The 13274-nt window shown below is 39.1% G+C and overlaps 1 protein-coding gene across 6 annotated transcripts in view; it reads left to right on the plus strand.

The window, feature by feature from the left end:
* Positions 1 to 13115, plus strand: part of tcf3b (transcription factor 3b) — a 39012-nt gene extending 25897 nt beyond the window's left edge. For 2 of the 6 annotated variants that reach the window (XM_021307745.2, XM_021307748.2), the window contains 13 exons: positions 1648 to 1747; positions 1837 to 1934; positions 2173 to 2266; positions 2413 to 2471; positions 2585 to 2660; positions 2864 to 2925; positions 5241 to 5438; positions 6317 to 6428; positions 6559 to 6706; positions 6987 to 7040; positions 8552 to 8790; positions 8883 to 9034; positions 9739 to 13115. In XM_021307745.2, coding sequence (XP_021163420.2) covers positions 1648 to 1747; positions 1837 to 1934; positions 2173 to 2266; positions 2413 to 2471; positions 2585 to 2660; positions 2864 to 2925; positions 5241 to 5438; positions 6317 to 6428; positions 6559 to 6706; positions 6987 to 7040; positions 8552 to 8790; positions 8883 to 9028 — 1386 coding nt within the window. In that variant the 3' untranslated portion in view covers positions 9029 to 9034; positions 9739 to 13115. The remainder of the gene's footprint in view (positions 1 to 1647; positions 1748 to 1836; positions 1935 to 2172; positions 2267 to 2412; positions 2472 to 2584; positions 2661 to 2863; positions 2926 to 5240; positions 5439 to 6316; positions 6429 to 6558; positions 6707 to 6986; positions 7041 to 8551; positions 8791 to 8882; positions 9035 to 9738) is intronic. The other 4 variants (XM_012880912.3, XM_012880911.3, XM_012880909.3 and 1 more) reach the window with 4 other exon arrangements.
* Positions 13116 to 13274: the final 159 nt, after the last annotated feature.

Genomic DNA, 13274 nt, shown 5'->3' on the forward strand with positions numbered 1-13274 from the left:
AGGTGGATAATTAGTCAAGCTGTCAGCTTAGGTAGCCGTCCTGCAGTCGGCTGCTTAAGTGTTTCCCATTCCTGTTCCTTACAAAAGACGTCGGCCGTATCCTGCGTCTATATGAGCTTTGAAAGATGAAGCTGTCACTGCAGAAGAGGCAGGGAGGGACATGGGCTGGACTTTGTCTATGAAATGGGTTTCTGACGTGTCCCGGGGGAAAACAAGCGGGAAATTAAGGCTGCAAGCTGATAATCAAAAGAAAAATCTGTTGTCCGTCTTCTATATTATTATTTTTCTTTTCATATAGTTGTTCAGAAATGTTCCAGCTGTGTTCCTTCAAATTAGTGTGTCAAGTCCCCCCCCCCCCAGCTTGTCCAGTCAGTTGCTCTGTCTGCGCTTCTATTTCAAAACAAAGATGGAGGATAGAGTCTGATTACTCCCTAATGAGCCGAGCTATAAACATTTTCAAAGGCTAAAGTCGTCTAAGCTTTTGAAAGCGGCACAAGTGCCGTGCACGAGGAGCTGATGAGCCAGAAAATAACCTGAAAAGGCTGCTGAATGTACCTTCTGGGGTCAGGCAGGTGGTCCGTGTGCCAAGTATTGCTGCACGTCCCTCATGTTAATGTGCTGACTAGTTTTATTTCACCTCATCTTGATGACACATAATTTTGTAGATAATGTGGATATTGAAATGAATTTAAGCGAGACAAATTCCTAATTGACACAGTTAATAAAACCTAATAATTTTAACAAAAAGTTGCAGTAAATTGAGATTTTCTTTTGGAGTTCCAGTCATTTCTGGCTGGTTTTATTTCCAGCTCAACTTCATTATTTACATTAGGATTTTATTTGAGACTGCACTAAGTGTGTATATATAATCATGCTTATAAGGAGCAAAATATTTTTTTGTAGAAAGCAAATAAACGCATAAAGGTAAACTAAGCTTTTAGAATAATTGACTAATCAAAATAATGACTATTATAGGTAGTTTGACACCTTATCAGTTTAGTTCTGTTTTCTATCTATGCCAGCTTCTGAATAAACGTTCCTAGGGTCGGCTCCGGGTGACCTGGTTTGTCCCGTCACACGGCGGCCGTGCACGATGCAGCAGTCCGTCTCCGTCTTGTTGTGTTTTTGCTGTAAAGCCACCTGCCGGCTGGTCGCACCGACCCTTTGTAATCGCAACATGACACCCTTTAGCCTGGAAACCGGCTCACCCCTACGTGAGTCACGGTGGCGGTGGGTTGAGTTCAGCCTTCCACAGCAATGAGGCCTAAAAAAAATCCTGTTTTGTGAAAGACGAGGCCGTTTTTTCTGCTTTGTGCAGCCACAGATTTATCCAAACAGCTACGTTTGTCTTTCTTGTAAACGAGGGAAATGAGTAGCCTCCTCCTGCCTGTCAGCTGACCAGCAGTGTGCAGCATAAAACTCTGCTACCTTCTCTTTTGAAAGGGCTCTTGACCCCAGGAACAGTAGGACTGAAAATGTTTGGCCTTTTAATACGTCGGTAAAGATTAATTCTCAAAACCAAGCCGAACCTAGTGTGGCCCAAATGAAAATAAAACCCTGGATTTACCCTTGGCTCCCTTTTTTAAAGGTTCTGGCTGACACTTTAAAAACATTTTTTAAACCCTTCATTGTATACTTTATTTCCAGGTATATGCCCCTACATCTGGAGAGGAGTTTGCCAGGGACAACGGAGGATACCCTGGTGCCAAACCCGGCACCGTCTACCCGGGCTCTTTCTACATGCAAGGTAGCCTTTCAAGAAAAAAACCAAACTATACTTCAAAAAGTTAGTCTTTTTAATCATTTCTGATATACATGTTGCTTCCTGTTTCCCAGAAGACCCCTGGTCATCTGGCTATTCTGGGATGTTGGGTAACTCTCCTCACATCGGACAGCCAGGCTCCTTCCCTGCAATCAACCCACAGGACAGAATGGTGCGTTTGGGGCTTCGTTATTCCTCAATTTTCATCATTCTATTACTGTCGTCGACTTCAGGGCGTCGCCTGTCATCACTTTGAAAAAATGGGATCATGCTTCATTGTAAATGCTAATTATTCCTTGTAATAAGCTAATCTTTTCTCTTAAAACGACCTCTAAGACGGGGTGCGGTTGCTTTTTGTACCTTATGAAGTCTCGTGTCCCTTCTTTTGAATCTTGCCTCTGATCCAACAGAACTACACTCTGCCCGGCAGCGAGGTCAACGGCTTCCACTCGGCCCCCACCACCTACAACCACACGCCCACCATCAACGGGGAAGGCATCATGGGTAAGCGCCCTTTACACCGAGCTCGTCTGAAGGCATCTGGCCAGCTTCTTCGATTGATCCGTTGAACTGCCACTATGATTTTTTGTTGTCGTTTGCTTATTTATTCATTTATTTATCTGGCCGAGTATTGATTTTTGTCTCTGCAGCCAGCAGAGGCACAACAGCGAGCAGCTCGGGAGATGAGATTGGGAAAGCTCTCGCTTCAGTAAGTTTATCCTTCGTTTTATGTTCGTATACGTTCGCACTGAACATATCAAATAGATAAACGGATGTTTGTATTTTAAAATTGTGATTTTATATATTGAATATTCCTTTCAGATTTACCCATCGGACCACAACAGTAATAATTTCTCCTCGGCTCCTTCCACTCCCGGATCTCCCCAGGCCATCCCAGGTACGCCTCAACCAGACTTTAGACTAGATATGAGCGTCGTTCTTTAACGTAAAGATGGAAACGTCTGCTTTGGGCATTAGAGGCGATCAGACTGCGCCGTTTAGAAGTGCTGCGTTCATTGGGTGGTCAGAAAAATGTGTCTGTAGCTCCATCTGGTGAATATATGTAAGAACTGACAGCATGGTTGAACATTATCTCTGCAGGAGCTCAGTCCCAGTGGCAAAGACCAACCACACCCAACTACGAAGGGCAACCACACGCACTGGTAGGTTGACATGATTCTCTGCTACACCAGAAAAATAAAAGTGAAATGGGCATGAGGTTATGGTGTCGGGTCAGAAGTAGTCGACGTCCTACCTGCAGTGGAGGTCTGTTTTGGCGTCTGTAGCTGGGGAAAGTTTGGATTAGTCAGACCGGAGTCTAAAGCTTGACTGCTCGCTTCAGTGGAGCCTGTTCCAGAGTGGAGTTCTGCCATCATCCTGGATTCAGCAAATGTTGTTTCATGAATCCTTAAAGCTCTTGTCACATTTGCTTTAGATGGTTAATTTGGATGGTTATGGAGGGGAAAGCCGTGCTGCGTCTGATCTGATTTGGAAGTTGGAGCTAAAGCAGGAAGTGAAGGGACACTTAGGTTTAATGACTTCTGGTTGCAGTTTGGAAAAAATTTGGGATTTTCTGTGTTTTATAGTCCCAGCTGCTGTTTGCATTACAAACTGATACATTTCTGCCTATTTTATGTGTTCAAAAACTTTTTACCTACGGACCACATGCAAATTTCCCCTGCAAATTACCTACTTTTGTTTTGCTGAACTCCGAGGTTCTGCGATAATCTTAATCCAGTGCGAACAGGCATTCTGTGATTTGGACAGAAATGGGTGGGATCTGATGTGTAAACAGGCTGTTTTTGTTTCCTGGGCGCATTATTTGCTTTTGGTGAAGAATGGAGGCTGCAATAGTGTTTATAAACCTTGGTTCTCGGGACCAGCAAAGCCTATCGGAAATCAAGCCCATCAAGGAACCCACCACTCGTAATACAGAGGCCGTTTCAGTGCTTTATAAATGCATGCATTTAATGTTGCATTTCTACCCACCGAGACTTTTTCTGTCAGTGAAATTGTCGGTGCGGTGAGAATGTAACTGTGGACGCACATTAACCAGGGTTGCACAGTGCACTAGACAGGAGAAGGGTTTCTGTTTGGGGGGAAAAAGGACAAGCCCAAATAAGCGACTGCACGTTCAAAAACAAGCCGTAAACCCACAACTCACCAAATTTATAAGTGACTTTTAAAAAAAAAAGTAATCCCAAAGTCGTATTTAAGCAGTTGGCTGCTCTGCCTCTGTTACAGTCGCTCTCGTACACAACAGACAGCAGAGAAAAGATCAAATCTCAAGCTTTGGTTATCCGGTGCGAATGCGCCATATAAAAAAGCTAAAGTAGGGAGGTAACTTCTTTATTACATGGGGTCCACAGATTATGCTTATCCTGTGTGAATAGGGCTTAAAGGACATTTTTTTCATGAGATAGAAACAATCAAAGATTGTCAAACTTTTAATTTTCTGTTTATTATTTAAATTGTGTTCAACTTTTCAGCTATCAGGACATGTATCAGGAAGCACACTCTTAAAAATAAAAAAGAGACAAACAGCCTTTATACCACTTAAAGTTTAGGTTTTAAACTAGACTCTGGCTTCTTAAACTAGATTTGGCATTGGCACAAAAAAGCAATGAAGCAAAACTGTTTATAGTAGATTAAAGGTGTGATAAACCACAAACTTTGCTTTCTGTACTGTTTATTTAGTCCAGGATAAGTTTAGTCCAGGATAAATCCAGTCCTGATTTAATGTCTAGTTGTTACAGATCTGAACAAGAAGACGACTTCTGCAGCGTTTTGTTTTCTGACTTGTTGCATATATACCTAATAAAATCGAACTTTTCTATAAACATTTCCAATACAAGACATTGTACTTTATTTTCAAAATGTTATAAAGGCTGCTTGGAGAAGCATATGAGTCATAAAAGTATAAATATTTAAAATGTAACATGTTGAAGCAGCTTCCTGTTTGAAAAGTTTACTGCAAAGCGATCATTTCACATGTGTAGCTGAAAATGCAGAAAAACAAAAAAACGGGTGGTAGCGGTTTAAGTAAATGCTGTTTAATTGGTTTTAGTCTAACATTTCCCATGTGAATAATCAAAGGTTTCTGTATAAAAAACATTCCAATAAAATAAGACAACAGTTGAAAAGGTCAGAAATTAGGCTTTGTATAAATTTCTGACAGTTTTAAGATGTTTTTTAAGGCAGCCTTGGATGTAGCTCCATGCAGACTAGCTGTTAGCCCTGACCTCCTCAATCAACCAGGTAATCTGTATTTATGCTAAATGAAGACGCTATGCGCAGTTAACTGAGACACCATGGTTATTTGTCTAACAAATCCTGTATCTCTTTTTTTATAAATGACACAAAATAATTTTCTAGTGACACGAGAAAACTATTAATGTGCTTCTGAAGGTCATAATTTTCTAGGTCAAGTTCTTAAAGCGCTGCGATTCTAACGCTCATCTTTCATGGACTTGTGTAGCAGAATAAAATGGAGGACCACTTGGAAGAGGCCATCCATGTGCTGCGTAGTCATGCTGTGGGCCAGAGCCCAGCATTAGAAGGCGCTCACTCTGACATGCACAGCCTGCTGTCCTCGGTGCACAACGGGGGCCTTGGAGGCCTCTCCCCAGCTTTCCCCAATGCCAGCCTTGCTCTCAGCAACAGACATCCTGCTTTGGTGAGTCACTTTTCCTCTGCTTGTTCTGCCTTTTATGTCCTCAGCTTGTGAAGTGATTATATTGACCAAAATATCTCTGCTAGAAATGAGTGTGCTGTCAAAGAGGACGTTTAAAGATTGAGATGTTTCTCAGGAGAACCAGGTTCCTTTGAAGATTTACTAATGTTTTTCATTGTTTTAAGACCTGAAGTGGATCCAAATTTTTTTTTTTTTTTTTTTTAGATCTCACAATAGGTTTTCATTTAATCACCTCTTTACGCATGACTTGTGTGGAAAAATGTGCAGAATTGTTCAGATTGTCATTTAAAGAGGAAGGGAGTTTAACTTGTTGTCTTTGTTGCCACCTGGTGGCCAAAGATTATACTGTAATAAGATAACCTTAATTATTAGTGAGTAACCTTGGGTTTAATTTAGAACTATAAATAACGTTGTTGTTTAACAGGAAGGTACTTTAAGTGCAATTAGAGGGAGAAGGGGTATGAAAAATATAGTTTTACTTCTTCTTACCCCTTTTCAGACAACTTTCTTTAATCATTAATCAATGTCAGATATCAGGGTAAATATACCTGATATATTTTATTTAGAGGAAAATATTAGTTTATCTCATTTCTATTTATGTTCAAATGATTTAATTGAATTGGAACAGAAAATGTAATTTATTGTTTACCAATTACTTTATGTGGTACTTGGTTGAAGAATTTCTTAAATTGATTATTTTATTTATTATTATTATTATTTATTTATTTATTTCTGAAATTGATTTTTTTTAAATATTTGTTAAATGTGTTAAATTTGTTAATTGTCTAAAATAAATTCCTTTATCATCATCAAATATATTATTGTACAAGATTAAAGTGTATGTGCTCTACTTTGATCAGCAGGGAGGGAAACATGAGGAGCCCACAGGACTTCCTCCCAGCAGCACTCTCCTGCACGGCCATCACGCCACCGGACCCACACCGTCCGTTGGCCAACCAGAAGGCTTCACTAGTCAGTTAAACTTTCTTTTTTTTTTTTTTTTTTTTTGCTGAAAACTGAAAAACCTAATCCAATTACATGTCCCTTTGAAACCCAAGATGTGTTGAGCGTGGCTCGTAAGGGATTGTATGTTTGTCTTTAGGTCTCCCCGGTGGTTTGGCCCGGTCAGCTCACTCTTCCAGCAGCTCAGACATCAAAAGAGAAGACAAAGAGGACGATGAAAACTCATCCGTTGCAGACAAGTCAGAGGACGAAAAGAAGGACTCCAAGGCAGCGCGTAATCGAACAAGGTAAGCTTCTTCAGCTTCGGTTTTTTTTGGATAGAGAGTTCAGTTAGCATTGTCTGTCAACCTTTTAAATGCACGTGTGTATTATGTTATACAACAGCATGAGTGTCCTATAAACTATTACAGTACAGAGAAAGTGGTGTAATTCTTGACATTGTTGTTACAACTCTCCTGATTGAAGTTATTAAAGGGCATATATTCATTCCTGTGTTTCCCACTGTTCAGGCTATGCTAGGTGTTTTAACATTGTCAACCCCCCCTTCCCTTCATGTCACGTTTTCAGAAAGGAGGCGTTGACCCTCCAGATGCTCTCTGGCCTATCAGACCAGTTAGATGAGTAAGTTTCTCCAACAGAGAATCACCTTTTAGTGCTTTGTGGGCTTTTAGAAACCGAGACTCAAAGGAATATTCTAGAAGTTGGTATTAATGTAACAAAAAGCACTTTACACAATTACGTTCTCAGAAATATTACAGTTGATAGGAAACACAAAAACATTGTTAACATGGGTTTCTTGGGAAATGTTTATTAATAAGATGGGTTTTTGTTTATGTGACGATGTGTTGAGGGGAACAGAACTAAGCAAAGAACAGAAGCATGTTCCTGTGTACTTGGTAAGAACGTAGAAGTAGAGCTGAAACTATGGCCAGAGGACACGAGAGCCAAGCACTCTCATTTCCCTCATGATCCCTCTGCTTAGCTGTCCGAGCTTCAATAAATCAAGCTGATTTGTTCAGGAAAGGCATAAAATTAATCATTACAGGCCGTAAAGCCTGAAATGATCCATACCCATGGTAGATTTAGTTATATTTGTGATTAATAGGACTTATTTTATGGACTTCTCATTAATCTGTGGAAAAACAATCAGACCCTATTATAATTGCTGACCTTCATGTTAACTATCTGTGGTGCCAAGCTCCATGTCTCTGAGTTTAGAAGCCCTCTTTGACATCCCCCCCTAACCAGTAGCTTCCTCCAGAGATACCAGATTAAATCTGGACTCTGACTGGACCCCTACTTCCAGTCAGAACCGTCTGAAGAAGTGACCTTTTTGGCTTAGCTGCCGTTTTCACAAAATATACATATTATACCTGGAAGAAGAATCTGTAGAAAAAAAAAAAAACATTTCCAGTGTTAGCTAAAATTGTGTTTAAAATAATTATTAAATAAAGGACCATCTCTACAGCTTGAACGGTGACTGAACGTCTTCAATCACACTGCTGCTGCTAGCCGGGTCACAAGAAGTTCTGCAGGAGTTTGCTAATAAAAGGTTATTTTGATTCAGACATGAATACTTAAAAAGGACACTTAAACTGTCCTTGTTTAGTTTATTTTTTTTTCTTAATTGACACCCTAGAACAGAGAGCATGTTTTTAAAATGGTTTCCCACATTTTAAGAGGCTCAAACCTGCAAGTAAGCGACATTGTTGTTTGCTTCCTTCAGTTTTAATTTACAGTCAATAGTTGCTCATTACGCTCGAGTTGTTCGACAAAATGTTGCATTAGTGGCTCACTTTATTTAAAGCACAATCCCACATAATATTCGCCATCTATGCATGGATCATTATTTTTACAGGCATGCCTGAGTCTAATGTAGGAAACATTTCTTGGAGGCGATCAAATGACCAAATGTTACTTGAACTGTTTAACAAACCTATTAATGCCACAAATCATGCCTCCAACTGGCTAAACACTGTTAACGTCTTACCACTTACACTGAAAAAGCCTTTTAGCATAAAAGTAGATGTTCATAGTCACATTATTAGTTCATAGTCAGAGTATTCTGTATGTTTGAGGCTTTTGCTGTCGCGCATCAACAAGCGTCACCTTTTTTGATTTCTGTCTGCAAGCAGTCCGGACAACGAGGACGACGAGGACGTCCCCCCCGAGGTGAAGATGGAGCGGGAGAGGGAACGGCGAGTGGCCAACAACGCCCGGGAGCGTCTCAGGGTGCGGGACATCAACGAGGCTTTCAAGGAGCTCGGGAGGATGTGCCAGCTGCACCTCAGCCACGACAAACCTCAGACCAAACTCCTCATCCTTCATCAAGCGGTCAACGTCATCCTCAATTTAGAACAACAAGTCAGAGGTGGGTCTGTGGAAGAAGCGCCGTCTTCGTCGGCCGCCGGCGTCCACTTTATTTCGTCGTTGTGAGATGGGTTTCTGCTTTTCCTTTGTCAGAGCGCAACCTCAACCCTAAGGCAGCGTGTTTAAAAAGGCGTGAGGAAGAGAAGGTTTCTGGGGTGGTGGGAGAGGCACCCATGCAGCTCCCAGGAGGCCACCCAAGCATGGGAGGAGACGGACACAATCCAGTTGGCCACATGTAACTCCAGGTGGGGTTTTAAGTCAGTCTGGGCTTTTATTCTTCTTTATTTTTACTGAGGGGATTCAACCCTTGTGAAAGGCTGCTTATTGTAAATGTTTGATCCCATGTTGTTGTTTTTGAATTTTCCTAAATGATCATTGTGCAGGGAGGCAGTTTACCTACAGAAATCACTTAAATTATCCCGTTATTCCCGCTAACAGATGTTTTATTATTACCAGTTTACTGTATACGTTTAGTTTTAAGGGACACTGTGATCCCCACGGTTGGCATGTTTTAATAGAGCAAGAAAAAGAAGCTCTTTGTCAAGCAGAAATTACAAGTACCAGATGATAGATACGCAGCAAAAATTGCTGGTGACTAGAATAGGCTCTTTTCCACTTAGCCTGGATCAGAAACCCAAATATTCTACCTTTTTTTCCGATCAGTAAATGCAACACGGCTAATGACAACACTCTTCAGTGTGGAAGTTGTTACTGCAGAAAGAAGACTTTGTTACCTATTTTCAATATCAAGAAAATTTTTACAACTTGAATCACAAGAAGCTTAAAAGGTGTAAAAAAAATTTTGAAATAAAATTTTTTTAGTTATTTTTGTTCCAAATGTGGAAATATAAAGGAAGCTGCTATGAATTGTGCTAAAGAAATGAACTTGTCTTGTTTTTTTTTTTTTTTAGCTTGTTAATGTGTGTTTTTTTTAATGATTCCTTTACAGATCTGGTGTTTTCCTGGCTGTCAGAGGATGTGGCCTTAACAGATTTCTTCCACCCATTATTCTCAGTGTGTGTGTGCGTGTGTGTGCGTGTATATATGTGGACATGTCTGTGTATTGTCCGTTCAAGTTTCATAATGCACATTCACACATTCACATGCATACAGCCAAAACTGACACAATCTGTTTTTCGCACTCCCAGCCATGACTACAAGCTCAAATGTGAAGAACTTCTTTGTTTAGTTTTTTTTGTTTGTTTGTTTGAAGTTTTGGTTTGTTTTATACGTGTAATATTTTTATTTTCTTTCTTGGTTTCCAACATAATTTGAACACCAGAGTACTTTTTGTCCTTTCAACACTTTGGGACTACACACACTGCCAAGAGGTGCTCTGGTGGAGGAATAAAAAGGAGACCTATACAAACACAAATTAAATCAAGGATTTGTGCCTAATTGTTACATGTTTTCTATTTGACATTAAGGCAAATTGCTTTACATGTGAGGAACATTTGTGAGGGATTGCTTATGTGTATGAGCAGTTATTATACATTTTTTTTTTATTGTATGTCATTCCCAGCGTGATGGTACAGTCTTACATATGTTATGTAACTCACAGCTGGAGCTGAACTGTCAAAATTCAGTCACTTTTCCTGGAGCGTGTGGAGAGTAGGCCCCCGTGTTTTGACATTTCAAATGCAGCTTACCTGAAAGATGGGAAGTCCGACCAGACGTGGTCTCAACCCCCCCCCCCCCCCCTCCTCACCCCCCCGAGGCATCTGGAGGCTTGGACTCAAGAGACTTCTTCCTTGAAAGTTTTTGAATCATCCAAGTGAAAGAATCGGTCAACAAAAACAAACAAACAAAAAAAAAAAACTGTTCTTCCCGCTTTGTTGACCGGGCGTTCTCGCGTTTCTCCAGGAAGGCCTCTTGTCACGCATTCAGGTTTTTGTCCTGCTTTGTGTTGTGAAGCATACGCGGACGAGACGGCGCACAGTTGTACCCGATTCAGGCTCAACCCGCGTCCCGTTTCAGTCCCTGAAAGTCTTGTATTAAAGCCATCCAAATCACCTGTAAGCGACCAGCACCGATTTTTTTTTTTTTCTTCTTTTTTTGTGCTGCTCCTTCCTCGACATGGTGTACTGACAGTGCCAGCAGACTCGAGTCTTTCCCCCACCCCCCTTTTATTCATGTACTTTAAAGGCAAACAAATCCAGGAGGGATTTTTTTTTTCTTTCTTTCTCGCAGACGAGCCTTTTTGTGTAATTCCTAAACGAGCATTCCCGCTGAATTACGAACCCTTCACCTTCCTCCCGACCGTCAGCGTGTTCTCCCCTTTCTTACTGAGAGAAGTGCGACCTGTAAATTCACTTCATACATTATTCTGTTTCATTTTTCAAAGGTAAATATATATAAAAATATATATTTTTTGTTAGTCTATACATTGTAGATTTTTTACATAAATGGCAATATTAGTTTGAAGTTTAGAGTGTATTGTAGATGAGCTGTATAAGGGGATATTTAACATTTAAATGATTTTTCAAAATGAAATTTGAAATTAAAACTGGGATGTCGGGGAAAAGGATCGACAGATGATAAATGAAAGTGTTTGTAAATCCTTTTTTTTAATTATTCCAGTTTTAGTTCAAAGGCACATGATTAACTAAGTTGAATGCCTTCTTTTCCATTTGGGCATATCCGGACAGAGTTGGTGCCACAGTCGTGTGACGAAACATCAGAAGGGATTTCTTTTCTTTTTCATTTTTTTTTTTTTGTTTTTTTTCTTTTCATGTCTCCAACAGTAATTATTATGCAACTGGTTTTTGAATGTAGCTACCATGCTAAATGTGGATTTGCCTTCATTTTCAAAGTGGTTTCTGGATTTGTTAGCACATTGTAATAAATTTCTTTTCACAATTTTTTTTTTTTTTTTTTTTTTTTTTAATGTCTGCCCTTAAACCAAGTAAGGCTCAGTGTCTAAAGGCAGATGTCTGGATTTGGGTGTAAGGTAATGGCTATTATTAAGAACAAAACAGTGTTATTGTGATGTTATTCCCATGTCATGTTAATTATTTCTTTTTTTTTTTTTTTTTTTTTTTTTTTTTTTTTACCAACGTGTAATCATAAGTGGGAGGTAGAACATTTTGTGTGTTTCATTTCTACAAAAAAGGAAAAAAATAAGAAAAAAAGACATATACAAATCAATAGTGTGGCCTTTTCATTCTCAAGACTTAAGATGTCACGATGGGAGAGTGATGCCTTATCAGTGCCTGAACTTGTATTTTTTTTTTTTCCATTCAAGACAGTTTTATGTTGTGTACCATATCATTTCATTTATCTTGGAGATTAAAGAGGTACTTGTTCATTCCCCTCCCCCCCATCCTCCCTTTTCTCCAAATGTTTGTTTTTTTTTTTTTTCAATTTTTGAGGAAGAAGTTTAAATGGTATAAAGAGATTTTTCTTTCAGTGTACCTAGTTAAATAAATAAATGTTAAGCAGATCTTGTTTAGTTTATTTCTTTTTCTCTGCTTTCTGTTCAACTGGATTACACTGTCAAACTGCTGTTTTCATTAAGGCCACTTGTCCTGATAAAGGGTCTCCCTGTTATTACAAAATTCACATGACAAGGTTTAAAAAAAAAAGAAACAACTGCATTTTCCTCTGAGCGATTATCAGCGTAGACTTGTTTTGGGTGTGTTGCTTCAATTACAATGTAGACAGGGAGTTTTTGTTCCTGCGTTAGCTGAATAAGAGCATTTTTAAACTTGTTTTGCAGTGGCTTTCAGTATGTGTAAACAGTAGTTATCATTGTCAGACCTGAACTTAATTATTTTATTTTTTACATTTTTTTTATGTTTTATTTTCATAGCTTTGACATTGAGAGATTTATCAGATTGACTTTTACAAAACTGGTAGGTGTACTGGATATCTGAGATTTGTTCAAAGAAACATGTCTAAATGTTTATATTTGTGTCCAAATGACATGCCTAAATTGTGTAGTCGCACAAATTTCACTCGTTTCTTCAGAAGCTTGTAAAGTTTTGGCTTCCCTTAACAACAGTGAACACTGATTTTTCTATAAAAACAAAACATTTTCAGGTTTTTATTGACATTACTCGGCCGAACTAAAAAGGGATGCGACCAATGAGTGTTAAATACATTTACAGAGTTTGTAATTCTGGGTTGAGGACAGTGTTGACTTCTTTCTGACTCGATCTCTCTTCTATTTACATACAAATAGTTGAGATTTGTCCTGTATATAACATTAATGTAGCAATAAATGTGCCATTTTTAACTACAGATTATACCTTTTACAATGTCTGGCTTTTGAATATTGTATACATTTAAAAAAAATAAATAAAAGGAGTCTTTTTAATAAAAGAATTTATTGTAGTTCGGAAATTGAATTTGTTTGCCAATTAAATGACTTTGGAAGAACTCTACAAGTAAACCTAAGTAAGTTAGAACATTAATTGAATGCAAAAGTCAGCTGCATGTAATACATTAGTTGCAGAGTTTGAGTATTTTGCTTATAGCTAATGA

The sequence above is a fragment of the Fundulus heteroclitus genome, chromosome 9 (genome assembly GCF_011125445.2).
Source record: "Fundulus heteroclitus isolate FHET01 chromosome 9, MU-UCD_Fhet_4.1, whole genome shotgun sequence".
NCBI lineage: Eukaryota > Metazoa > Chordata > Actinopteri > Cyprinodontiformes > Fundulidae > Fundulus > Fundulus heteroclitus.